The sequence below is a fragment of the Notechis scutatus genome, chromosome 3 (genome assembly GCF_049901735.1).
Source record: "Notechis scutatus isolate UNSWTSFEM ecotype Mainland chromosome 3, rNotScu1.2, whole genome shotgun sequence".
Taxonomy (NCBI): domain Eukaryota; kingdom Metazoa; phylum Chordata; class Lepidosauria; order Squamata; family Elapidae; genus Notechis; species Notechis scutatus.
In genome coordinates this window covers 39103439-39130894 of record NC_142011.1, presented here as the reverse complement: position 1 = coordinate 39130894, position 27456 = coordinate 39103439, and the positions used below count along the sequence as shown (strand labels likewise).

At 37.1% G+C, this 27456-nt stretch overlaps 1 protein-coding gene across 1 annotated transcript in view; it reads right to left on the bottom strand.

Moving 5' to 3' along the window:
- Positions 1-1170: 1170 nt before the first annotated feature.
- Positions 1171-27456, bottom strand: part of RSBN1 (round spermatid basic protein 1) — a 28898-nt gene continuing 2612 nt past the window's right edge. Inside the window, exons 2-7 of the mRNA XM_026675153.2 lie at positions 14158-14828; positions 9732-9869; positions 9288-9430; positions 8111-8278; positions 6888-6996; positions 1171-6009 (exon numbers count right to left, since the gene is read on the bottom strand). Of these exons, the coding sequence (XP_026530938.1) occupies positions 5665-6009; positions 6888-6996; positions 8111-8278; positions 9288-9430; positions 9732-9869; positions 14158-14828 (1574 nt within the window). The 3' untranslated portion in view covers positions 1171-5664. The remainder of the gene's footprint in view (positions 6010-6887; positions 6997-8110; positions 8279-9287; positions 9431-9731; positions 9870-14157; positions 14829-27456) is intronic.

Below are 27456 nucleotides of genomic sequence, written 5' to 3'. Positions count from 1 at the left end.
CCCAAAATTCTCAGCAGTGATGATGCTATTTGGGGAGGGATTTGAATTTTGCACATTTGGATGTTAGCAAGGTTAAGAAAGAGTTTATACTTAAGCAAGAGGAAGAATCAAGGGAATAACATTCCCTCATAATCTCCTTGCTTTGTCTCTGCTTCACTGAGCTACAGAAATTTACAATTTGTGATACAGCAGTCGGTTTAAAGCACTTATGTGTTCAGGATTTTTTTTCTCTAGAAACTTTGAGATATCAAATCTACAGTAACATTGAACACAAAACTTCAGTTATATGTGCCCATCTTATATAAGGAAGGAAGAGAGGGAGGGATATCTAGAAATATATCCAGTCAAGACCCTCTCCTTGCTAATACTAGCCAATAGGGAAAATAGGAATTCCTGTTATGCTTGAATCTAGTTTTGGGATCTGCTAAAACATTCCCTGGGATGAAAAAACTTTGGACAAGAAAAAAGTAAAGACAGTCTACATCTTAATAAAAAGGGCGAGCTGTGCAAATTCTAAAAGAATCTTTCCCTTATTGAAATAAAGATAGATACCAGTCTATTTAAAGAAAACAAGAAGGATCAGGTGCAAAGATTAAAAACAGCTTACATGAGAATGCTCAGAAAAAGAGCACAGATTAGAAGTAGATAGTTTGAAGTATAATCTTGATAATTGTACTATATGATTCCAAAACAATCTTGCTACATACATTAAACAAATTACTTTTTGAAGCCATATTTAGAAGTTTTGCCCTGAAGTAGCTTATACCTTATTTTACTTTTTATTATTTATCCAACTTCACTTATTTTAATCCCACTTTTCTAATCAAAAGCTACCATTTATTCCATTGTACCCAATATTCTGTAGCACAGGGTTCTACCAAACAGGCATTTTAATTAAGCACAAATCAGACTTCTGTTTATTAAAAAAATACTTTACAGGGGAAAAATTCTATGCATTCCATTGTACTTTTTTTTTAAACAAATAGCTTTGACAGTGATACGCTTGTACAGTCACCTACCAAAAGAAATGCACTGTGTCAAAGGATTATTCACAGAAAGGGTTAAAATTTTCCCATCAGTTTACACTATTATAAAAACTTCTTTAAAACACTTGCTCAAATGTCAATAAATATACTAAGGCCACACAAAGCAAAAAACAAAAACAGTCTTCCAGGCAATTGTACATATCCTTTATATGCAAAGACCTTAGATTATTAAAACCACAGAAAAATATCTTAGCTGCCAATCAAAACTGAATTTAATCACAAAACACTACACAAATCTATTTTATACAACATGTAAAGATAAGTATTTGCTTAGACAGAATTGAAAGTGCTAGATTAAAAGAAGCCCCTTATCAACTACATGTGCTGTTGAGTCCTAAAAATATTATGTATATCAATGGAAGGCCATAACATTATTGGAAATTTGTTTATTGGACCAACATAGAGTTTATCCACATTACAAAAATTTTAGGAGCTGAAGGATAAATATCCTTATTCATAGCAACCTTCAAACACAACCAATATGGCTATAAATAGCATTTATAAGGAAATAAAGAGTGCTATCCCACCAAGAGTAAACACATTTAAAGTTCCACTGATTTCAATGGAGAATTAAGCACCTGCTTATCTACCCTTCAAAATAAATGGGACTTATAGATGCTTAACTTTGGTTGGATTGTGCCACAAGTGAAGATAATTCACCACCCAGAATAAATTCAAGCATATGAATGGCAGCATGAGAGGAAAAAAAAGTTATATGCATCTTGGGGCTCTGACTATAAACTTTCTTGCCTCTGGACAAACGTTATACCCTCAAAAATAGGAAAACAGCTAACGAGCCCTTTTATTATATGATAAAATCTGTAATGGAAGTATTCCTAAATTTCACATGAAACCTCCATATGTTCCATCTTCATGGAAGAGAACATGTCAATTATTTACACATTACTTCATGCTCAGAAATATGTGAGGGAGAATGTGAAATATTTAATTCACTTAAATGTTAATTTTGCTTTTATTGATTTGCTAAATGAATCAGTAGCCCAGTACAACCTGTCTTGAATACGTATTTTTCATTGGTATTTAAAAAGAAATAGATTTTTACTAAAACAAAAGAAATTACCCAGCTTCCAACTTAAGAGCTGCTCAGGATATTTAAATAAGAACTACCTTTGTGGATCTGCTAATGGCATTTGAAAGATAAAATATAATGAATGCTTAACTAGTATTCAACAATTGTATAGATTAGAAACGTCTTCCCAAATTGTCTATATTTCTAATAAAATAAATGTAAAGATTTTTCTGCCTTTACTCTTCATTTGATTTTGTAATTATATAATGTCCACATATTTTGCAATGTATAAAATAAGATTTCCTGTCAGGCTTAAGTGAATTCCCTTTGCAATGCAACTAGGCATTAGAGTATCAAGATAATCATTTTGAATTCATCACATCAGTACAAATCACTCCCCACATCTTCCTGAGACATTAATTTTCATCTTTTCTACTCCAAGAGAAAATATTATGTTCTCAAACAAAATCATTAAGTCAAACCATTCTGCCACTCACTTTTTCAGATCTATTATGATTATTTTTTGCTCAAGTATTTGTATCGGTCTTTCTTACTCTAGAATATACATGGATTAGTACATCAGTTGTAGTGCTTTTTTTTTAACTGTTCCTATAATAAGAATCTTAACCACTGAGCCAGAGTGAGATGCATGCACTAGGCTTTCTGACTGAGCCTTCTTCGTACTCCTGAAAAAACTTAAATTCTGAATCTCAGGAGTTTCTAGGAAAAACAGTCTAGCAGTATGAGGTGAACTATAGGCATAAAGAGAAATAAGCAGAGTCCTGGCAGATACACCAAAATTCATGCCCAGACTTCTTTGGTATTTGCTAGGGAATGCAGTAATAGTGACAATTCATACTTTTTAACTGTTGTAAAGATGTGGCCAAAGTAATTGCAGTAAAGACTATATGTATTATTAAATCAAAATAGGTGACAGAAAATATATTTGATGGTTGAAATGTAAGTTGAATACATTTATACATAATACCATAAAATTTTGACACAAAACTCTTGAACTGGAAAGATGTGGGATGCTGCTTCAGAATCATTTATTTAATCTTTTTAATCTTTCATGAATGGCAAAGTCATGAATACTCATTTCACATACTTTTAGTAGGTTGTTTCTTAATTTAAAAAAAGGCTTATCCTGTAAGCCTATTGCTATAACGTGATGCACACAAAAAACCCTTTAAGGTTATTGAACTGGATCCAGACCTATGCACAATGGAGTTCACATTGAAAAAAAATGGGTATTGGTAATTTTGGCCAATTCTTTTCTTTTGCCAATTCTTCTCCTCCCCTAATGAAGAAATGCTCCGGAGAATTGGGAAACTTTTTTCCTCTAGCTGAATGGATTCTCTGAATCCTGGTTCCCTCTGCCAATAGAAAAACCTCATTCTGCTCTCAAAGGAGCAAGTTTAGATTCCAACTACTATTTTCATCTTATTCTGTCTTACTAGATTGTAGAATTTGAAATAATTTTCTAATGTATATTTCAAAAACAGGATAAGCGAAGTAATAAACAGTTTTTCATTCAATTATTTTTTAAATCCAACTCCTGAGTGATCATATAGCACACAGTGCAATTCAATGCAGTTGAAATATCCAAGTGACACATCTGGAGTTGTATTTGTTATTTACATAACTTTAACTGTGGGAAATTGAAGTTTGGAAGACGAGGAAAATTAGTGGAAGAAAAATGCAAAAATGTGGAGTTGGTGAAACGTAAATGAAGTACTGAAGCCCATATTGTCTATGAAGAATTTTACTTAGGACAGCCAGCTACAGCTTTTGAAAATTCTGGATAACTGTAAAAAAAATGTAAAAAGCAAGAGTACACAGAGGTTTTCTGAACCAGTATTGATCAGTCTAGAATTTTTCATTAAAAGCTACACTCCTGTATAAGAACTCACTACCTTTTGTAAAAAGGTTTCAACCTAAACACCTTATTTACACAGATTATTTAGAAAGTCCCTACCACTTCAATATGGAAATTCAATTTGTTGAAAATTTTTCTACTAGTCTTCAGGACTGCACCAAAGTCAATACATAAACATGTATATATCAGGAGTAATACAAGTTCTATCTAAATACTGCAAAGTTTTCTGATTATTTTGCTATTTGTTTAAAATTGTGTCCTCTATACTGAGGTGCTAATATGCATATAATCTACACAAAACAATATTGCACAAAGTAATTGCTATTACAAACATACAAATATTTGCATTTTTCCCACGACTGCTTTCTTGACTTGCATTGGTGTAGCACTCCCATTCTCTTCTACATTAAAAACAGATTAAAAAATACAAATAAATTTGATTAAATCGTGATAAAGTTCAGATCCTACATATGAGGGGGGCAATTTCATTTTACTATTCAAAACTAGCATTGTTCTGTATACAATGAATTTAAAGCTGAAACTATTTAATGCTGGGAAATATTAAAGGAATGCTAAATAACATTAGCCAATTATACTGAATATACTAATATGTGCTGTTTAATCTTCCAATATAGCATTAAGGAATCCAAGAATTACTTGCAAAAGTAGCAATCCATATGTGATTATGTGACAGTTTATTGTGAATCAGTTATATATAATTTCAAAGAATAAAGGAGATATAGGCCTGCCCTATTATATTAAGTGCCTCAATGCGAAGGAGTTGATGGTTTCCCTCTAAGATGCCTACTGTGAATTAAACAAGCCACCAAGTTGGTTTAAATATTGTAAAGCCTTAAAGTGCTCAAAGATAGCAGTTTCATCGAAGAGACTGCTAACAATTACTTTCATTAGACACTAGTGTATTAAGTTATGCAGTTCGGAAAGATATTAAAAAAATATTCCAATATACATTAAAAGCAGAGGACCACGAAAGAGTTGTATCGGTAATTTCATTTCAACAAGATCATACACTCTGCAACTAATCTCATACATCAACTTCTTACTGAATGTCTTCTTAAGCAATTAAGGATTAATCTACACTGCTGGTAACTTGAGCTTCCTCCAGGCTTTCAAACTCTCACACATACAAATGTCATTGATCATTAAAAGTGCTGTGCTTTCTCTTTCATTCAAGCCATTAATTGAATGGGAGGGAGAGTCACTTTGTGAATCTGCCACAGAAACCATCCCTTTTATGCTGAAAGCTAAAGATAAAATAGATGAAAAGTTATCAGACTTATCAAGTGTTAAATACTTGATATTCCTGAAGGAAAAGTATTGAGATGTTGAATTATTTACCTCATCCCTTAAAAAAAGAAATGCAAAAAGTTGTAGTCCACTACTACATGCTGTACTAAGGGAATAAAATACAACTCTAACTTTGCATAATCTGTGTAAAAAAGATACGCTTGACATTTTGGAATGTCACCTTTCTTTATAGAATTATAGGCAAGTTTTCTCCAATAAAACATAACCCAGTTATAAAACTATAACTTCACATCAAAATTTTAAAAAGCTGTTTAAAAATGTATGATTATGTACATATCAGACAAGAAAGAGTATATGATCCTTCTGTGGATTGTGTTGCTGATCTGACTCTAGTTTTAAAAGCTGGAAGGAGCAACCAGCTAATCTTGTTGCAGAACAAGTCATGACAGGGGTGAAAACAGTGGTGGTGATGCTATTGTTGCAGTCTGCACTTCTCTTTCTTCTTCAGACTCTTTTTTCATAAGTACACATTGGTCTTCACTTTCCAGTTTCACCGTGTCCATATTTGAAATGTTTTCCATACACTGAGAATCCTCTGCCCCAGGATAGTATTGTTTGAGTCTTATATGCCAAGCTAAACTGCAGACAGCTGACACTGTCTTGAACTGATGAATGACATTTCTAGGGATGAAGTAGATGTCATTGTCACATAGCTGGATTCTGGCATAACGAATCCCTTCTCGTCTCATTTGGTTTAGCTTAGCTTCGTCAACCCATTGAACACACTGAAGGGAAGAAAAGAGATAACTATGAGTAAGATTAAAAAATTGTATTTTTGGTGCTGTATATTATTATAAGTCATAAAGACCAGTTGTTGTGATGAAGTCAACATGAAGTTTAAATGACACTGAAACTACTACTATGCTAATAGATCAAATAAAGGAAATTCCCATTCTAATAGGAAGCAATCAATCAAACAATTTGGAGTGTTAATAAACAATTATAACTATTTTTTTTAAATATTGAGTGGGACCAAGTTAAGGAACTGTCAAAAACTTTAATCTAAAATTTAACCCAAGTATGACAATTCTTTTTTGGCCTTTCTTATCACAATGAACATCTAAGCATGTCTATAGAACCAGTATTCTGTTCAGAATTTATATCTTACTTTTCAAAACACTTTAGAATAATACCCCACAAATAAAACAAAAATATCTTAAAGTATAGCAAAAATCTATCTAAAACAGCAAATATTTAAATATAAAGACTTCTGAAATCAACATGGTTTAAAGCCTGAACCAAGCTTAAGAAATCTTGCTTCTACTATTCATACTAGTTCACTCTTTGCTAAAAAAAATAATGGACACGTTTATGGACAAAAGTCCAGGCAAAACCTGTCTTACTCACAAACAACTGATGGCTTCTTCTCTTGGGAAGAAAACAATGAGGAAACCTTTTTTTAAGAGGATGGGGTTATGCTAGTTTGAGGAACTGTTTCTCTTTAAAGAAACATGACCTAATACACCTCCCAACCCCCACTTATTTATGCATTTCAAGCATGTGTGTGTTATTCTGGAGACTTTATTTCATAATCAAGGATCAACAAAGAAAACTTTCAGGAAAAAAATAACAGCATTTAAATGGAAATAATGTGTAAGACTACCTGTGATACTGGAGGTTCATGCAGATCCAACTGAAGTCTTTGAACTACATCAGTGAAATCTTCAGCATGAAAACAAACAACATCTTTGGTTATACGAGGCTGGTCACTCCTGGAGAAATGAAGATTGTAAAAATATGTTTGAGAATATTAGTTAAACTTTGAAAATTCCACATATTCAATAGCAAAACAATGTTCTCATCAACCTCTAGGAAATATTTCCTTTTTATATATTATGGGACATGTAAACTCATGTATATATAAAATACAATTTATTTCCCTTCCTCTACGATGGTTTATTTATTGTATTTTTATATTACCCTAGTCCATTAGGACTGATGGTGACATACAGCAGCCTGATCGAGGAGGCACATCACCACATCTTTCAGGGAAGGCATCATTAGCCATTTAGAAAAATGCCATATATGTTATGGAATTAGCTCTAATTCCATAACATAGAATGTCCAATGCTGGCATGTAGCTCCCCAGGTTTCTTCAGTCAAGTTCTTCTATCTGTCACTTTAAGCAGTAGGATCCCAGTTGCAAGTGTACACTGATCATATTTCTTAATATAGGACCAGTTGTGATTTAATAGGTCCGGAAATCAAGGTTCAGTACAGTAGTCTACATCTCTTTACAACATTGTCTAAATCCTTAAAGCTCAGAAATCAAAAAGAATCCCAAAAGACAGGACAATGTTTGATACGATTAAAGATTCTATTCCTTGGATTTGCTCCAACAATGGTTCCTGATTTAAGGGAGCTCATGTACAGAGAAAGTGATACAACAATGTGAACTGCTCACAGCAAACCACTGTCTAATCCAACTGTGATTCCCCATTACCAATTTGATAAAGGATATGACTTACAAGTATACAAAGAACAACAGCCTGTACTGTAGCAGTTTTATGGAGGCATATAATTGAATACTTTTTGCAGCTTCCTCAGAATTGACTTTCAAATGGGCCTCAATTCAAGACTTCATCCCAAATATGCCATCTCAAAATATCCTTCTACAAACAAGTTTACTGTACTATGAAAGCAACTCCTTTTGCACTAAAAAAAAAACCCCATTCCGGGAATTTTCAAAGATTAGATTTTCCTGATTAATTTGGATTTTAAGAATGTATAGCAAAAATGCCTTGTAACAGAAACATTAATATAACATATGTTCTGTTAAAAATCAACACATCTCTATTTTAAAATGCTATAAACCCCCACTCTTACCATTCACCAAACTGCACAGCTTTTAAAACTCCAACAGCAGCTGTACTCTGCCAATCAAACCCTTGCCCAACATGATCAGCATGCGCTCTTGTTCTGTCTTCAAATAGAACTTCACGGGGTTCACTGGTCCGAGGTAGATACTGGAGATTTTTTATTTCATTCATAGATCTATGAAATGGAATGAAAAAGAAAATAATTATTAAATTTATGAAGGGGCTATACAAAAAGTAATGTCATAAAAACAGAAAATCAGCTGTCCTAACTTTTCCACATCATTATACAGGCACTACTTCGATAAGTGGGGATTTAATTCTAATATAATCAAATGCAATATTAATTAAAATGGAAAACAGTAAAGGATTAACAGTAAAAGGCCACTTTTTAAAAAGTTTATGCAGATGTTATATACCAGGGATTATTCTATGTACTATTAGTAGGCCTTTTGAAAGAAAAGTGTTGCAGATAACTTCAACTTTTTCACAGCTTAAATATAATACACAGACAACAAATGCTTACATCGCAGAAATTCAATGAACTTAAAAGTTGGCAGTGTGCAGCCTTCCAGAACCTTCACCGGGACTGATGCAAATTGAGAGTTCAAAGGCACCAGGAGAACCCACACTAGAATGCTATGCACAGTGCCTTGAGCTCCTGAAGTAAAGACAGGATATCAAACTAACCAATAATGTAACAATGTGCAGCTACGACACAGAGAGTCTTTACTGTCTTGCTCTTAAAACACTAATGATTTCATACAGTTCAATATCATTTTAATATTTTACCATCTACAGAAACAGCATGACAATATAACAGTAAATATAAGTACCTGAATGAAAATATATTTTAAATCAAATAAAGTTTATATTAGGTGCACTGAACTGGAAACTGTAGTTTTAATTTATATAGCTATTCCATCAATATCTATTGCATTCCCTAACATAAACTTGCATCCTGGGAGTTTACAATACAACATTTGATATTGACAGATGGGAAAGGGATGGCAGCATTACAAAAAACATGTACAAAATTATCACAACTATATTGGAAGGAAAGTTTACAATTACACGTGTCAACTAAGTTTCAGAAAGTTGTCATAATAATAAACAGCCAATTTTGCTGATAAGATCAGCAAATTAAAATTTAGAGGTACAAATTCCCTCCCATCTAAAAAGATTACCTGCGCCTTTTGAATGGTGACTTTGGCATATCAGCTGTTGGGATCATCTGTTCACCAGGTCTTACCCACATAATGGGCCCATCATCACTTTGTGACCTACACTGAAGTCTGAGACTTGAAAGAGTACCCCAAGGCAAAGTCATCTGTATGTCACAAAAGAAAACTAGTCAGATAGCGACATGAAGTGCTTTGGACATCTTATAAACAGATGAACAATTTCTTCATTAAAATATAATTTGTACACAGTCATTAAGAATTTTATGTTTTCAGTATAATTTATTTCATTCTGTCATACAATAAAATTAGACAAAAATCACAAATTTCCTTTTCTATTTAACTATTCTCTTAATGTTTAATAATGCTTTGTTACTTTTTATTCTACCAGCAATTTAGTGCTAACACTGGTAAAAACTTAAATCAGCAAAAGTAAACTTTAGTACTTACTCTAAGAAATGGAGATTCTTCTAACATATCAAGAAATTCTGGAAAATAATCTCCAACTTCTTCATCTACTGCTCCAACAAGACTGATCTGTCTCATCGGACCTGCTCTGTAAGTTCCACAGCAGTACGTTCGACTGACCTTATAGAGAAAAAAACAAAACTATTTTATTCCACAGCATTAAAGTAATCTATAAATTTCCTGTGAAGTCCAGAATGTTGACACTGATTATATACAGAACATACAAATATCTGAGCTTGAAATTACCCTTATTTACAGGTAAATTGCACAGAAGAATGCAACAAATACAAACTTTACTCTGCTTAATCAAAGAATAAGTACAGTATCCTGTGTTTCAGGATGGTGCAAGTGGTGGGATTCAAACATTTTTACTATTGGTTCTGTGGGTGTGGCTTAGTGGGGTGGCTTGGTGGCATGGCTATGTGGTTATGTGATTGGGTGGGCATGGCTATGTGGTCATGTGACTGGGGGTTGGACTAGATGACCTTCAGGTACCTTCCAGCCCTGGATTGCTGTGCTGTTTCAAAGCATCCTCTGAAGCTGCGTCTAGTGCCAAGGTTTGTGGCCCTTCCTTCCTCTCCTTTTTCTTTTTTTCTTTCTCTTTCTCCCCTCCCTCCCTTTCTTTCTGCCATACCTCCCTCTTTATTTCTCTTTCTTTTTTTATTTAGCAGCACCACCACCCCGCACCCTGTTTTTGGCCTAGTGGGCCTCAGGGAAGCCTCCTGGACGCTGAAAAAAGAAGCATTTTGAAGCAAGGGGGGATCAGTTGTGCCACGTGATTTAGATTAGCTAGAAAGCAAGAATCCCACAATTTCCTGCCCAGCTAATCATCAGAAATTTTTTTACTACCGATTGGGCCAAACTGGTAGCATTTTTTACTACTGGTTCAGTCGAACCGGGCTGAACCGGTAGAATACCACCACTGGATGGTGGTGCAATGAAAGATCAGTACAACAGTAATACAGCAATTAGAATAAAAAAAATTAAGCTATAGTTAAGGCTTATAAACTATGTATAAAAACATTTAAAATCTAAGACGGAAGTATACCAAAGCATCTATGAAAAACTGAATAACTAGATATTCTTAAAGAATCCAAACAACTAAACTAAAGAACGACCAAAACTGTTCTATGGTAAACTTGCAAGAACAGACGCTCAAATTGAAAAAAATTAGAGGTAAATACACCCAACTGGAAGCAAATGTGTGAGATGTTTCCTCATCTCTAGCAAGATAGTATAACAAGATGCAATACTAAAGTACTAAGTGAAATAGAGATATTTTCTTATTCACCAATTCCACAGTTAAACAAAAATCCAAAGTCTATAATCAAAATACTTTAGATTTCTTTCCTTGCTAAGAAAACAAACCCACAAGGATCTATCGGGAAGGGCAGTTTCTATACATCGTTAACTTTAAAGTAGTGATTTCTTTGAATTAATCCATGATGTAGAATTATGTCAAGTACCCACAAGAAATAGGCAGTCACACGTTTGTTCAAAGCTAGTCTAGTACATAAACATAAAGGAACATGATCAATTTATATGTCAGCAGTTCAGTTTAAGATATAGTGTGCCAGTTGTGTACAATTTTTTCAGAAAAGAAAGAGAAATTTAAACATCATAACAACTTTAACTGGATTTCATCCCTACACATTTTTAAATGCTACATGTAATATTTTACATTACATGGTTTATATGGTTCAACAATAATATTGTTTAATTAATGCATATGTACCTAGTTATATAGTTACAGTACCTGTTCACTTTTCCTCAAAGAATCTCTATTTGCCATAAAGTAAATTGAAACTGACAGAAGCAAATGGCATCTACCATTCTTGATTCCAAAGTCCGTAAAAATACAGTTTGTGTGTATGGACATATTCTTATAATAAAGCAAATGAAATCATTGCTATCCCTTAGAAGGCATTATCGGATTTTAGTGATCACAAGTAGACTATTTACTTTAATTAGTAACACAAGTGCCTTCAATCTCATAATCAGTCATTCAGCCTATTACAATGGAGAAAAGTACTCAAGTTTTTTGTGTCACTGTGCACAGCATAGTGAACATAGAAAACAAAGAAAAGCAGAAAGGAAACGAAAAAGCCAAGTGAGCTAAAGATAAAGACTACAAAACCATCTCCAAAGAGTTTCCTGTTCTTTTGACCTGTTAATATTATCATGTTTAGTTTGATTTTATCAAGGTTCATGGGACTGAAGCCAACCAACCACCTTGGATGTAGCTGCAAGGGGAAAATTGACCTAGACTGATGAGGATTGTATAAAATGGTGGAAAAAGAACCAGGAAAACTTCAAAACAGATCACAGCTGACCTCCAAGACTAAGGTGCAACAATATCAAGTCAAATAATCCATCACTGAAAGATGACTGAAAGTGGCCTCCATGGTAGAAAATCCATGAAGTCTCCACTTCTGAAAGACAGAGACAAAAAAGGGAGTTTGATAAATTGCACATTGAAGGTCACAAGTTCTTCTGGAAGAATGTTCCAGAAAATGAAACAAAATTAGAGCCTTTTGTAAATCAGCAACTCTGTATTAACTGAAGGAAAAAAATGATACTTTTAAAGAAAAAAAAACACACTACTCCTATTGTAAAACATGGAGGAGGTTCAATACCAAGTGCCTTGAATCTGTGCAGAGCTCAATTAAATTAGTTTTTCAAAATATTCTGGAGGAAAAATAATGCCCAATATTAGAAAAATATGTCTCAGTCACAAATCATGGATCCTCTGGCACTATAATGTTCCAAAGCATGCATCTAAGAGAACCCAAGAATAGCTGAAAAACAAAAGTTGGATTGTTCTGAAGTATCCTGTCTGAATCCAATCTAACCTCTATGGAAAGAGAGAAGGAACCCATCAAACTTAAATGGACCAATTTGCTATAAAAGAATGGAACAAATTGCTGGTTGAGAAATATATATGTCTTATTCAGAGCTACAGAAATTACTTGATTGCAGATGTTATTTCAAAAAGGTATGCTATGCAATATTGAATTAGGTCCCACTAATGATACTCATGTCATTTTCATTTGTTTTTATTATTTGCAAGAAAATATATAGGCATATATCAAAGGCAAAGTGTCTGCTCTATGGACTAGAGAACAAAGATTGATGGATGACATTGTGTCAGTTTCAGCATATTTCATGATTAACTGGGATCTTCTGAAAAAAAGTGGAGGGGTACCAATATTTTTGACTATTCCTGTAAATGTCAAATGAATATTTAGACTATAGTAGTTTCTTATTAAAGTGAGTAAGGAAGAGATATATTCCTAATCTCCAGCTCCAAGTACATCCTTCTGTTTTGCTTGGATAAGTAGCTGTCAATATACCTTCACAACTGACATGAAGCAATTGAATTTTCTATTTGAGGGAAAAAATAATCTCTAAAAATTCTAGGCCTTTGATATTTCAATATGAAACTTGGATTTCAGAGCAGAAGAGGAAAACAAACCTAATAAAAATTCTAGTCCGTGCAATAAGGCATACAGTTAAGAGTATGACTCAAGTTCTTTTACATGCTGTTAACAAAAAAAGCCTACTTAACCACGAAGTTAAAAACATGTATTTATTTGGCCAAAAATCCACCCTCTTAATAAAATTGGCCTGAACTTTATTATTCTGTACAGAAACATCCAGGAACAATGCATAGGTATGGTGACTGAAGAGTTCTCTAATGGATGGTGGATGGTGGATATTGGTGGGATGTTTTGAAGTGTCAACCAGCTTCACCATGTTTTTTTTTTTTATTCTTTACTTTGGGGGGGTGGGGATTCTTTCTTTGTATTGTAATGTGGGCGATCCAAAATCATTTGGACTTGGGCAACACTAAATTTAATGAAATAAATAAAAACCATGAAGATAATGCCCTCCCTAACCTCTTCCACAAACCAATGAAGGTAAAAGAATGCAGGATTTGTGGGGTGAGGTGGCAGAAAGGATAGTCTGAGTATCATTACTTTTCTTCTGCAAAACTTTTCTATTCTTTGTGATGGCAATTTCTGTTTTCCATCATTTAAAACTTAAATCTTAAATCTGTTTTATACTAAGTGCAATTAGATATTTGCTCTTGGAGACTAGGACATTCTCATCAGCCATTTTTCAACAATGCAATCCTTATGGTTGAGATGGCACCAAAGACTCAAATTACCAGTAAAAGCATACTATATCTAGGTCTTAAAATTTAAAAATAATACTATTCCTTATAGAGGAAGGGAACAATGGAATGTGAAATGTGTGAAGGTAATATTGAACTGTATTTGACACACAGTGTGCAACGGCAATTGGACACTAACAGCATTCTGGATTTCAGCTTTCTGCGTAATATTTCTTACAATCAATACCAGATTCAAATTAGAATTCAGGCATATCGGGAAATTTCTCTTACCTGAGTGTGAAAGTTTGAAATGGTGGTTGTTTCAATATCTTTTTTACCAAGGATTTCCATTTTCACTGGAGTGCTAGGGAAATTGAAAGCAAAGTAATCCAAGAAGTCTGGCAAGTATGCAGCTGACCCATGAACTATCGCTAGAGCGTAATAAGCTGCATTTTTCTCATTTTCACTGAATGTCAAAGCAAGAAACTCTTCTGCAAATCTCTCCATCTCCACTGGAGACAAAAATGAGAGTTCATCCATATAGGCATGAAGAACTAGAGCTCCTCCATTTGATTGATGTTCTTCATGAATAAAATTACTAAATTTAGTGCCTGTTTTTAAGAAGCTGTTGCGAACAGAATGCTCCTGGTGAGTAGTAAATGGAGACTGCACCCCCTGGGGTATCCTATATTCCTCCATGCCCACATTCAACTGACACAGCTGTTCGTCTTTTAGATACCTAAAAGATTCCTTGTTCTCTTCCAAATTATCACTCTCCCCTGGAGTCAAAGTGTCTTTGCTGATACGGGTAAGACCAGCACACACTGTCTGTACTTCTTTGTTGTACATTTTCAGATGCCTCCCTCTCATGTCTTCTCTATGTTTCTTTTTCTTCTTCTTCTTTATTTTCTTTACAATAAGACTGTCAGATCTTTCCGTCTTGCCATTTTCATCTCTGGTTTCTAAAAGTAGTAAGAAAATAAGATATTTATGTTGCAAGAGTTATATTTAATAAAATTATGTATTTTTTCAATAAATCACCAGTACTTCACTAAAATATTAATATAAAAGTTTACTTTTTAAAACTGACTACTTTAATATAAGAAAATGCTTTTCACTTTTACATATTTATACATACATAATACATAAATATGTAGTAGCCATTCTATAACAACAAACATATCTAATCAGCAAAACCCAAAGTCAAAGTTTCATTTTTTTTCCTAACTCAAGCATAAAATCCAGAAATGGGTTATCAGCAGAAACAACGTTGAATGTGTTCTTTTCTTGGATTAAAGCAGTTAATTTAGCCATCTCTGCTAGTTATATTAGCTTTCAAGCCATGCATCCATTGTGAAAATTAAAGTATCTTTTGTATGTATAAATGTCAGAGTGTACACAGCTTTACTATGTGACACAACCCGGGAGCAATAATAGCAAACAGAGGTTTGTAATAAATAGTGGTTTTATCTAGAAAAAAATATATACACTGCTCAAAAAAATAAAGGGAACACTTAAACAACACAATGTAACTCCAAGTCAATCACACTTCTGTGAAATCAAACTGTCCACTTAGGTAGCAACACTGATTGACAATCAATTTCACATGCTGTTGTGCAAATAGAATAGACAACAGGTGGAAAGCATAGGCAGTTAGCAAGACATCCCCAATAAAGGAGTGGTTCTGCAAGTGGTGACCACAGACCACTTCTCAGTTCCTATGCTTTCTGGCTGATGGTTTGGTCACTTTTGAATGCTGGCGGTACTGTCACTCTAGTGGTAGCATGAGACGGAGTCTACAACCCACACAAGTGGCTCAGGTAGTACAGCTCATCCAGGATGGCACATCAATGCGAGCTGTGGCAAGAAGGTTTGCTGTGTCTGTCAGCGTAGTGTCCAGAGCATGGAGGCGCTACCAGGAGACAGGCCAGTACATCAGGAGACATGGAGGAGGCCGTAGGAGGGCAACAACCCAGCATCAAGACCGCTACCTCCGCCTTTGTGCAAGGAAGGCCAGGAGGAGCACCGCCAGAGCCCTGCAAAATGACCTCCAGCGGGCCACAAATGTGCATGTGGCTGCTCAAACAGTCAGAAACAGACTCCATGAGGGTGGTATGAGGGCCCGACATCCACAGATGGGGGTTGTGCTTACAGCCCAACACCGTGCAGGACGTTTAGCATTTGCCAGAGAACACCAAGATTGGCAAATTCGCCACTAGCGCCCTGTGCTCTTCACAGATGTAAGCAGGTTCACACTGAGCACGTGAAAGACGTGACAGGGTCTGGAGATGCCGTGGAGAACATTCTGCTGCCTACAACATCCTCCAGCATGACTGGTTTGGCAGTGGATCAGTAATGGTGTGGGGTGGCATTTCTTTAGGGGGCCGCACAGCCCTCCATGTGCTGGCCAGAGGTAGCCTGACTGCCATTAGGTACCGAGATGAGATCCTCAGACCCCTTGTGAGACCATATGCTGGTGCAGTTGGCCCTGGGTTCCTCCTAATGCAAGACAATGCTAGACCTCATGTGGCCGGAGTTTGTCGGCAGTTCCTGCAAGATGAAGGCATTGATGCTATGGACTGGCCTGCCCGTTCCCCAGACCTGAATCCAATTGATCCAATTGATCTAATCCATCTGGGACATCATGTCTTGCTCCATCCACCAGCGCCACATTGCACCACAGACTGTCCAGGAGTTGGAGGATGCTTTAGTCCAGGTGTGGGAGGAGATCCCTCAGGAGACCATGCGCCACCTCATCAGGAGCATGCCCAGGCGTTGTAGGGAGGTCATACAGACATGTGGAGGCCACACACACTACTGAGCCTCATTTTGACTTGTTTTAAGGACATTACATCAAAGTTGGATCAGCTTGTAGTGTTTTTTTCCACTTTAATTTTGAGTGTAACTCCAAATCCAGACCTCCATGAGTTGCTAAATTTGATTTCCATTGATAATTTTTGTGTGATTTTGTTGTCAGCACATTCAACTATATAATAAACAAAGTGTTTCATAAGAATATTTCATTCATTCAGATCTAGGATGTCTTATTTTTGTGTTCCCATTATTTTTTTGAGCAGTGTACTATACATACACGTACTATAAACAGAATGTTGTGGTCTACCGGCAGCCTGCGGAGATGGCAGCAGAGTCGGATAGTGGGGAGGAACATGGGCCAGTCTGGGAGTCTGGGGAGGACTCGTATGAGGGTTCTGCATCCGATACAGAGATGGGGCCAGGGCCATCTGGGAGTTAGATGCTGACTCCGGGACCTCCAGAATCTGACAGCAGCAAGGCAGAGGAACAAGGGGAGCCTGTTCCCAGTGCACACATGCTCAGAGCTGCCAGAAGGCAAGAACACTTAAGACAAAAGGAGCAACTCAGGAGTAAAGCTTGGAGGTGATTGGTCCTCCCATAAGACATAAAGGAGGAGCAAAGGGACATGAACCTTTGCAAGAAGCAACTTTGTTTTGTTTGGTCAGGAAGCAAACTATTCTGATCAAGGCTTCCTGAGACCGTAATTAATCACACACTAAGTCCAAACAACCCTCTTTTTATTTCAACAGCTGGGAATTATGTTCATTTCCAGCCATAATGAGTCCCAAATAGTCTCTTGAGATAAGCACCCACCTTTATCTCCTTTGAATTACTGACAACAACTAAAATGCCAAATTAACTGTAAAAAGCCAAATGGAGTACAAAGTCCACACAGAGCTTCAAGATTTAATCTGAACAGAGCGAATGAAGTTGCTTCCTGCAAAGGTTCCTGTCCCTTTGCTCCTCCTTTATGTCTTATGGGAGGGCCAATCACCTCCAAGCCTTACTCCTGAGTTGCCCCTTTTGTCTTAACTGTTCTTGTCTTCTGGCAACTCTGCACTGGGAACAGATTCCCCTTGTTCCTCTGCCTTGCTGCTGTCAGATTCTAGAGGCTCCGGAGTCAGCACATAACTCCCAGATGGCCCTGGTCCCATCTCTGTACCAGATGCAGGACCCTCATCCAAGTCCTCCCCAGACTACCCATCTGCTCCATGTTCCTCCCCACTGTCCGACTCTGCTGCCATCTTCGCAGGCTCCCAGCGGACCACACCATAGAAGTCAACAAGCAGCAATTACAGCAGGGGAGGGGGGGAGAGGGAAGGAGAGAGGGAGGGACGGAGAGCAATAAAGCATTCTTATTGCTGTCAACATATCTAATAGCAAAGTTCAAGATTTCTTTTCAAGTTCTTGCCAACCAACATTCCTTGACTGACAGGATCAGCAATATGCCAAACTATGACCAAATTGGATGGGTAGAAATAACTGGGAGAGGATAGTTCCTAAGATAACATGGTCCCAAGCCATAAAGGGCTTTAAAGTAATAACCAGCATCTTGCATTGCACCTGGCAACACACTGGCAACAAGCTTACTTCTAGTGATAGAAGTATTGATACTGATAAAATGTCTCTATCTCAATTCTTTCATTAATATGTTTTCTCTGAACAAAAAAACAAACAAAACAAAATTGTATAGCAACAGCAGTTTGAAGAAAACCTCTTAAAGGCCTTGTGGGTGAATTCCAATAACCTAATAGAGTGAATTCCAATGACACTTAACAGAATTAATTAGCAAGTTCTATTTGGCATTATATAATCATGCTAGCTCGATACCTGTGCTTAGCTACAAAACTATGTGGTCAGGCTTAGTTTTTGGGGAGAAAAATAAGGGGGAGGGATTCTGCTCTGCCTATTAGCATTCTTTGGTATTCATCTGGCTAACGTCCTTTCAGTGTGTGTGAGGGTTGAGGGCTGTTTGGAAAGTGAAACAGTATTTGCTGTGTGAGCAAGGAGACAGGAAGGAGCCTAGGTGTGGCTTAGCTCAACTGTTCTGTACTAAAGCTGCTTGCTGCTGTAAAACTGAAACTCCTCTCCTCTGCTTGTGTTTTGCATTTGGAACAGATTTCTTTTCAGGTGGGGAGGGGGAGTAGAACTCATTAGCATCAGAGCATGTTAATAATAATATACGAAACACTAATGCTGTGATGGTCATTTCAAAAAATCCTTTCTTAGTGAGCACCTACAAGCCAAGAGGAACATACGTGCCAAATTTCAAGTTTGTAGATTTTACAGTTCTGGAGATTTTGTGATGATGCATGAGTGGTATTTCACTTTTATACATATAGATTTATATAAAATAATATTATAACCCTTAAATAATTGAGTTACTTTTGGAGAGACAGAATGATGGGAAAACTCATAGAAAAATCAGGCTATCTTGCAAAAGTAATTTATTTAATGATCTTACAATAAACTTTGACTCAATTAAAAACCTATCACAGTCCTGCAATTTATTCCTCACAGAAGCCAAACCAAATGCTTCTTAGATATTCTGATGCTGAAGGTAGAAAGGTTATTCCTCTCCCACCACTGTTTCTCTACAGCAGATATTCATAAGTATGTCACCCACAATCCCGAGGTAATACTAAGCTTTTAAACAACAGCCCTCAATAATCCAATTTCTAAGACCGTGTCCCCTTGATCTACGGAAAAAGGTTGGGGGCTGCTGTTTTTCATACTTTAAGTCAGCATCTTCATTGAACCGTTTACCATCAGCCCAAAATCTTTTTCCTAATTATAGAAAGTTCAGATATAAAAATTGGGAGGTATGGCTCCTGTGCATTGTTTTGCATTTACTGAAGTTGAAGCCCATTTCCCACTAAATTACCCAGTTCAAAGGACCTCTTCACAATTAGTTTCAGTGTTACCACCCTCACAAGTTCAGTTGCTCTAACAACTTGGCCAACTCACTACCTACCAGTAAGTTAAGGTCAGTTATGAGTAAAAAAAAAATCACTTACCAACTTATACTGCTAATGTACTCCATTTTTTGATTCTCTTCTTTGAAAAAATATTGTTTATTTCATAACTATGGTTATCCACAAAGGATAGGTTTTCTACTAAAGATAAGAGTTTTCAATGACGAATACTGTACACTTGAATCCTCAAATCTTTGACAGGACCAATAGAATCACTGCCATCCATGTATTTAGTGACATTCAAACTGTATGAACGTGATAAGGAAAAACTGCTTTTACAGAATCTTGTTGTTCTTTAATTATAAATCTCAGTATTTTGTAAAATTTGTCAATTCCAGTTATTAACTGTGCACCTTTATCTTAGCACAATTGGAATTTACTATCCAAATGAATCTTTTCTATTTTTGCCTTGATGACATTTGTGTATAGTATTTGTTCTTGGACAGCAAAAGCATTTTGCTGTTTCTATTTTTAGCACATCATTCTTAAGCCACTGCCATATTCTGGTAATTTCCTTCAATATCCTTCAAAAAATGCTCAAAGGGTGCTTCGGTTTTCCACATCTCTAATGTTATTTCAAGCTGTTTGTTTATAAAGTTATGCTCTTACATTTAATTTTTACAAATAGCTCTTTTTTCTGTGATTCATTTAATAAAAGTTTATTTACTTGCTTCAAAGCAATATAAAGGCCTCATTTTCTTTTCTCCAAAGTTTATCTGTAAAGTCCTCACCACGCCTCTTCTTTGGAAGACATCATCTATTAACATCACTGTGAGGATGTAGGGCAGTACTCACAATCATCAATCTTCTGATTTGCTGATCAGAGTTATCAACCATCTGCGTCCAATTGAGTTTTCCTGCAGTATATTGAGTTATCAGTATTGCCCATGAGCTGATGGCTCTGATTGTACTTCCACCATTTGGGTTAAATTTTAGAATTTTTAATAATTGTTTGCAATTTACTGAGTCTATTTTCCTTTTACAGTATTTGATTGCACAAAATACCTGATGTTTCTAAGATCCCAAATTCAAGCTTGTTCAGGTTCTAGACCAGGGATGTTAAACTCAATTTCACTGAGGGCCGCATCAGGGTTGTGTTTGACCTCAGGGGCCAGGGTGGGTATGACCACAGTGGGTGTGACCAGCTTGATGTCACTTGTGTTGGGGGCAACTGTGGTGTCCCGAGCATTCTGCCAGTGGAAATGGGCTCCTGAGCTCTGTTTTTGGCTGCCCGGCCTCCTGCAACCCTCTGTTCTGACCAAGGCTTCCTGAAGACAGTAACAATCATAGAGTTTCAAAAAACCTTTTTTTTTAAATTATTTCAATGGTTGTGCATTCACAGCCCGTAATGAGTCCCAAACAGTTTATAAATAGTCCAACTGAAGTCTACTACAGTCTTTCGGGATAAGGCTGATAAGCACCCACTTTTATCTCCCTTGAAATGCTGCCAACGACTAAATTGCCAATTAGCTGTACAAGGCCAAACAGAGCTTCAGATTTTAAACCGTCCAGAATGAACAAAGTTGCTTCCTGCAAAGGCTCATGTCCCTTTGCTCCTCCTTTATATCTTATGGGAGGGGCCAATCATCTCCAAGCCTTACTCCCGAGTTGCCCCTTTTGTCTTAACTGTTCTTGCCTTCTGGCAGCTCTGCGCAAGTACGCACTGTTCCTCTGCTTCGCTGATGTCAGATTCTGGAGGCTCCGGAGTTAACATATAACTCTCAGATGGTCCTGGCCCCATCTCTGTGTCTGACGCAGATCCCTTGTCCGAGCCTTCCCCAGACCCCAGGACTGGCCCATGTTCCTCCCCACTGTCCGACTCTGCTGCCAGCTCCACAGACCACTGGCGGACCACAACACCCTCTGCCAGTGAAAACGGAGCTCCATTTTCACTGGCAGAGGGTTGCAGGCGGCTGTGACAGCCAAAAACAGAGTTCGGGAGCCCGATTTTGCCGGCTGCAGCACCACGGACCAGACCTTTGCTGTTTCCAGGGCGGTCCCACAAGCCAGATCTAAGTGCCCCGCGGACCGGATATGCCCCCCGGGCCTTGAGTTTGACACCCCTGTGCTAGACTGTTGTTTCTTTTATGTTCTGAATATTTTTTTGTGAATTACTGATTTTCTTTCTTTACTTTAATTATAACAAATTTAAGAAATTATATCACTACTAAATATTTGATCATCATTAGGTAATTATTCCTGTTCATCTTTTGATTGCATTGATATGTAAAGAAAAAGAGACTTTTGGGTGTTGTTTGAAAACTGACAGCCATGATTTGCTTTACTCAGCATCCTTGGCAATGGGCCGATCACTAAATTAAATAAAGGTGGAAACTGAGCACTTGAGGTTAATTTGGTCAAAGAAAATTTCAGTCAGCTGGAGACAGCAGAAAACAAGGAGCTAGATTCAGGTCCTACTGTTTTCCCTAAAGCATGCTGAGTTGGGCACAGAGCAGAACAGAAGAATTCTGCATGACGTCTTGTATGAGAAGGCCGTGATTCATTTAAGAGCCTTTGCTGTCCAGCTGTTCTCCACTGGGAGCTATCACTCTATTTGCCAGAGCTCTATGCTTTGTCTATTGAACCTGTTCCTTAAGAAAACTCTGTTTCCTGGAACCTGGATGATGACCCATTTTTGGACTCCTGCATTTCTACAGTATGACCCGACTATGCTTCTGTCCCCAGCCTTGAACTCTAGCCATTTGGAAGTCTCTGTAGGCAAGCTGGTAGGGATTTGGGGCTTTGCTGTTTTGTGTGTGTATTTACACATATGCCCTGTTGGCCACTGCCTACATTTACTAGGTAAAACTCCTTGCAATTACTTGGGGCATACATGTCTGATCAGGACAATAATGAATCACCTTGAAAGTTCCCCCTTTTTGACTCCACATAATTTATAATTATTTACAATTAACTTTCTAATTATGTTTTCAAGCTTTCCTTCCTTTATTGTTTCTACAAAATCTTAAATTTTGATTGATACAAAAAGTGTGCATACTTTTCATAATTCAGCCATTTGAAAGAAGTCAAATGCCTTCTTGTAATAAATCCAAATACTACATAAATCCATGTTTTTTCCATTAATTTAGATTGTTTTATTAATAAAGAACAATTCATTGTGAATTTTTCAGTTTCCTTTTTGTTCAATTGGGTAGTTAGAAATTCCTTTAGATAAACATATAGTGAATTCACTATTATTCCAGTAAGTATTTTGAATGAGGTAGGCAAACAAGTTATTGATCTTTAGCTTTCAGGTATGAATTCTTCTTTTGTTAATAGGTTTCCTTCAGATTTATCCAGGCTTCATTTGTTTCATTCTTTAGTGCAACATGAAACTGATCAGGTACCGTATTTGCCAGCGTATAAGACGACTGGGCATATAAGACGACCCCCAACATTTCCACTCAAAATATAGAGTTTGTTATATACTCGCCGTATAAGACTACCCCTCTTCCGCACACCTTCCACTTTTGCACTTTTTTTTTTTTTTTGAGGCACTTTTGTGCACCGTGGAAAGCGAATCCCGTGAAGCTGAAAGGAGCAGCCAGCCTTCAGGCCGATGTGGCGGGCCTCCTTCTCCCAGCTCCCAAGGAAATGAGGCGCTCAGCGGCCTCCGCTCGCACCGCCCGGCCTCAGCTGCAACAAACCAGAGAAGGCACCTCCCTCATTGGGCTCCAGCTCTTTTTTTTTTTTTTTTTTTTAACATGCAAGGCTTGGGAAAAGAGTTTCCTGGTAGAGTGGTTTATTATTTCTGAGTTGCCCAATAATATCTTGTCTTATTTTTTGAAGCATCATACATATTTTAGTCCCCATCAGAGAAAGATAAATAGTCCTAATTTCAGAACTGGATAAACCCAGGAAAGCATACCACCAATGGGAAGAAAATATGGGTGAGAAAGGACATAAAGAAGAGGTGAAACGGGCTATTTTGCAACCCATATAAACTTTGCTGCTCTCTTTCTTCCTTGGGTCTCTCCCATAGAGGGAAAAGTATAATCAACTAACTGCATGTTCCTCAGAGTAAAGGACTTTTCCTTTACTTGGGCATCAAAAGCACTGACAGCGTTGTAAAACCAAGGATGGAAAGAAGCCATTTCTTTTGCTCAGATGTGGTAGTAAATGGATGGAAGCAATTCCTAGCAAAGTACCATCCTCAAGCACTGGAAACAAGCAGGAAAGGATGCCTACATCACTGGGTTCAAGCAATTGCCTTTAAAACTCCCCCAAGAAATCCAGGGTTTCTGAGAATAAATTTCTCCAGGGAGATTCCTGTTTCAAGAACTTTTCCTCTTCTTTTATTTTGTTTATCCCCACCGCTTCTCTGAGAAGTCAAGGCACCAAACCGACTTCCTCATCCTTTAAGGGAAGCTGCTACACAGGCACCTAACTCTTAACAACCTTCCATTGATTGGAGGGGACCGAAGGGACTTTCATAATTAAGGTGAAAGGCTGAAACTGGTAGAGTGAAAACAACGCCGACTTTCCAACAGAGCAGAGCTGACCCAAAACACATTGCCGGCGAGTGACTTTAATGGTTTCATAACGCAGCCCCGCTGCAATAGATGCGCTCATTCTGCCAGAGGGGCTCTGGGCTTCTTCCTGAGGATTCCTACATTGGTGGCACCTCTGATGGCACCGCTGAAAGAGGTTCCCAGCTGAGGGAAACAGCGAGGGGTTGATTGCGAGGCCTTCTCCTCAGGTCAGGAGCACTAGTGGGTGGTCCGCTCCACGGGCTGCAGCGTGCTTCGGGACCCTCGGCGGGCACTCACCGCTCTGCCCCTGTGCGCGCATGCGGCAGGCGACAGGCAGCCCAGCCCCATCAGCCGGAACCAGCCGGCATTACATAATCTTGCCGCGATCCTGATCCAGTCCCTGAGCCAGAGCCCGCCCAAAATGCAAAGGAAAGACGGCCGGCGATTTTTAAATACTCTAAGGCCCACAGGCCTTATTATGTGAGAAACACGGTATTTTGAATGAGGTAGGCAAACAAGTTATTGATCTTTAGCTTTCAGGTATGAATTCTTCTTTTGTTAATAGGTTTCCTTCAGATTTATCCAGGCTTCATTTGTTTCATTCTTTAGTGCAACATGAAACTGATCAGGTAATTCTGCATGTTTGCTAACTGAGCAGCCACATGGCTAGACACTGACGTTAAAATCTATCCAACACATCAGTCCCAGATATATTTGTTTTCTCTGACTGCTTTGAACTATTAATCCCATTACATTTAAAATGTCCATAGCATTTTTTTTCCTTTTTATTGCATTTATGTAGTTTATATTGTGTCCCCTTTCATTGTATAATTATCTTCCTGCAAAGTGCAATTTTTTATTGTCAAATTTCAGGGTTTTATTTTTCTTTGATGGTGCTTTGAGTCAATATCCCTATAGAATTTATGATTTATTCTAAATTGTAAATTTTGTTTGCATAGGCTTATGCCCCGATTTTTCCTGACAATGCCACAATTTTCAGTTTCAGTTTTTCTTGAACTTCAGCTGTGCTTTTGGTTCTGATGTCATATTGCATTTTTAGATTCAGTTTCAACTTTTCAGTTTTTATTAGGTGTTTAAACCGCCTTCATTATTTTTACGAATCTTAAGTTTTAAGTTTTTTCAAATTGTTCACATTCAAAATGTTGAATATATTAAAAGTAGTTTTTAAGATTTTTCCTAAATCTATTTTTGCTGTTTTTATTAAATTCTTTTATTAACTTTTTCTGCCTCAGTTTGTGCTCTTTTGGTATCTTTATTAGGTTTGAGTTTTCATTTCCTAAAGAAAGCTTTCTTCACTTTTACAGTACTCTGGACCCTATTAAAATGATATGCTGCCCTGTGCCTTGTCTTGGTTGACCCTTTCTTACATTATGGAATACATGCTGTATCAGTTTCAATTACTGTTATTTTAAAAACAACCTGAGCATTATGAATGTGCTATATTGTGACAAGATCATGGCCACCATTTAAGATTAAAGCTAGGATTAATACATTTGATCTGATTAGTATATCCTTACCTCAAATGGTGACAGTGGTTTGAATGCAGTATTGCAGGCAAACTTTGCCCACAGCCAGGAGTTTGATCCTGACCAGCTCAGGGTTGACTCAGCCTTCCATCCTTCCGAGGTCAGTAAAATGAGGACCCAGATTGTTGGAGGCAATATGCTGACATTTGTTAACCGCCCAGAGAGTGTTGTAAAGCACTACAGAGTGCTTTAAGTATTATATAAGTGTAAATGTTATTGCTAGTTGTAGGCAACACCTGCCACCTTTAGTTATTATCTGGAGATTAGATTCTTTCAATGTTTGCTAGTTATAACGCACATATGCAGGATACATATATAAAATTCATATCCAGATGTCATATTCCATTGATTCACCTTATTCCATTAGATTTCTAGTAAACCCTCTTGTTATTAATGAAAAACTACAAGCAGGCATTTATAGCCAGTTGATGCAAGATTGGTAAAGATAATCACCACCACCAAGAAAATAAGATACTGCCTGTCACATAGACAAAAGAGACGTTTCAGTTTCCCCCTCTTAAAATTTAAGACTTGTTCAAAACCAAGAGAATTCAAAGACCTCAACTAAAGAAAGAAAATTGTTATTAAGGCTTGCAAAAGGGTTCTTTCCACTTTACCAGCAGCCTCAAAATTAATACTGAAATCTCCAGAAGCAGAAAATTCAAGAATAACTGAGACAGAAAGAATATCTGTTCAGGAAACCTATCTCTAGAAAAGCAGGCTAACATGTTTAGCTAGGGATATTGTGTTAATCTTTGTTTTTCTTTTTTCTGCTATGCTACAGTTCTGTTTTTGTATAAAAGGTAGAACACTTCGTGTTCATGAAGTTATATTACTTCTGTATAATTTTGCTCCAATGTCTTTATTCCCCCCACACACACACACATTTGTAGCAGAGTGATACCAGTTTGTGGTCTGCCCTATCTCTTTTGCACTAAGTTTAGGAGGAAAACATTAAGTAAGGCATACTCTGGACAGCAGCAGCGGGAACTAACAAACCACTAACCAAAGCAGGCAGTAGAATCAGGTGCAAGACCTAAAGAGCTTCTGGGAGAGGAGGTTTCATACTTCCAATCTACTGCCATTGGGATTAGCCATTCTACATCATTGCATTGATATTTTTATTTATAACCAAGTACTACTACCACTGGCACAGATATATAGCACAATATTTTTCAAATTCCTAGCTAATTTGAATTGACCTGCCTATACTTCTATCTCATTGGCATATATGTTAAACAGAGAACACTTCCAAGAATATTTTGACAGTTCTTCACTATAATCTCTTACCTACTAATCTCAATTTGACTTCCATGGCTGGCCGCTTTTTTTTCCCCTTCTTATATTGGTACCAAACTATACCAACCACTGCCTCTTCCTCAGCACTATCCAGACCCTACCTAAACAACATGCAACTTCCACCTCTCCAAATCAGGCAGGCAGGTCTCCATACCAATCACAAACACACATAACATGGTAGAGGGCCAAATATCCATTTTTTTCAATATAAGTGGAATTCCATAAAAAAGTTCACTGAGAAACAAAAAGTAGGGATGCTACTTTTCTTCAATGCAATTTTTTTGAGCATTATTTTGAGAAAATGCCTCAGCATTTCTTTTGTACACTATGGATTCTTTGTTGCTTGGTAGCTTTTCTTTAAGACAATACCTGGAATGAGCCTGGGCTATTTTTCTTCTATTAGGAAATCAACATTAGCTGAAGTTCATATTTAGGAACGTCTAATTATACCTATTTCATTCAAGCATTAAACAAGCCAAGAGT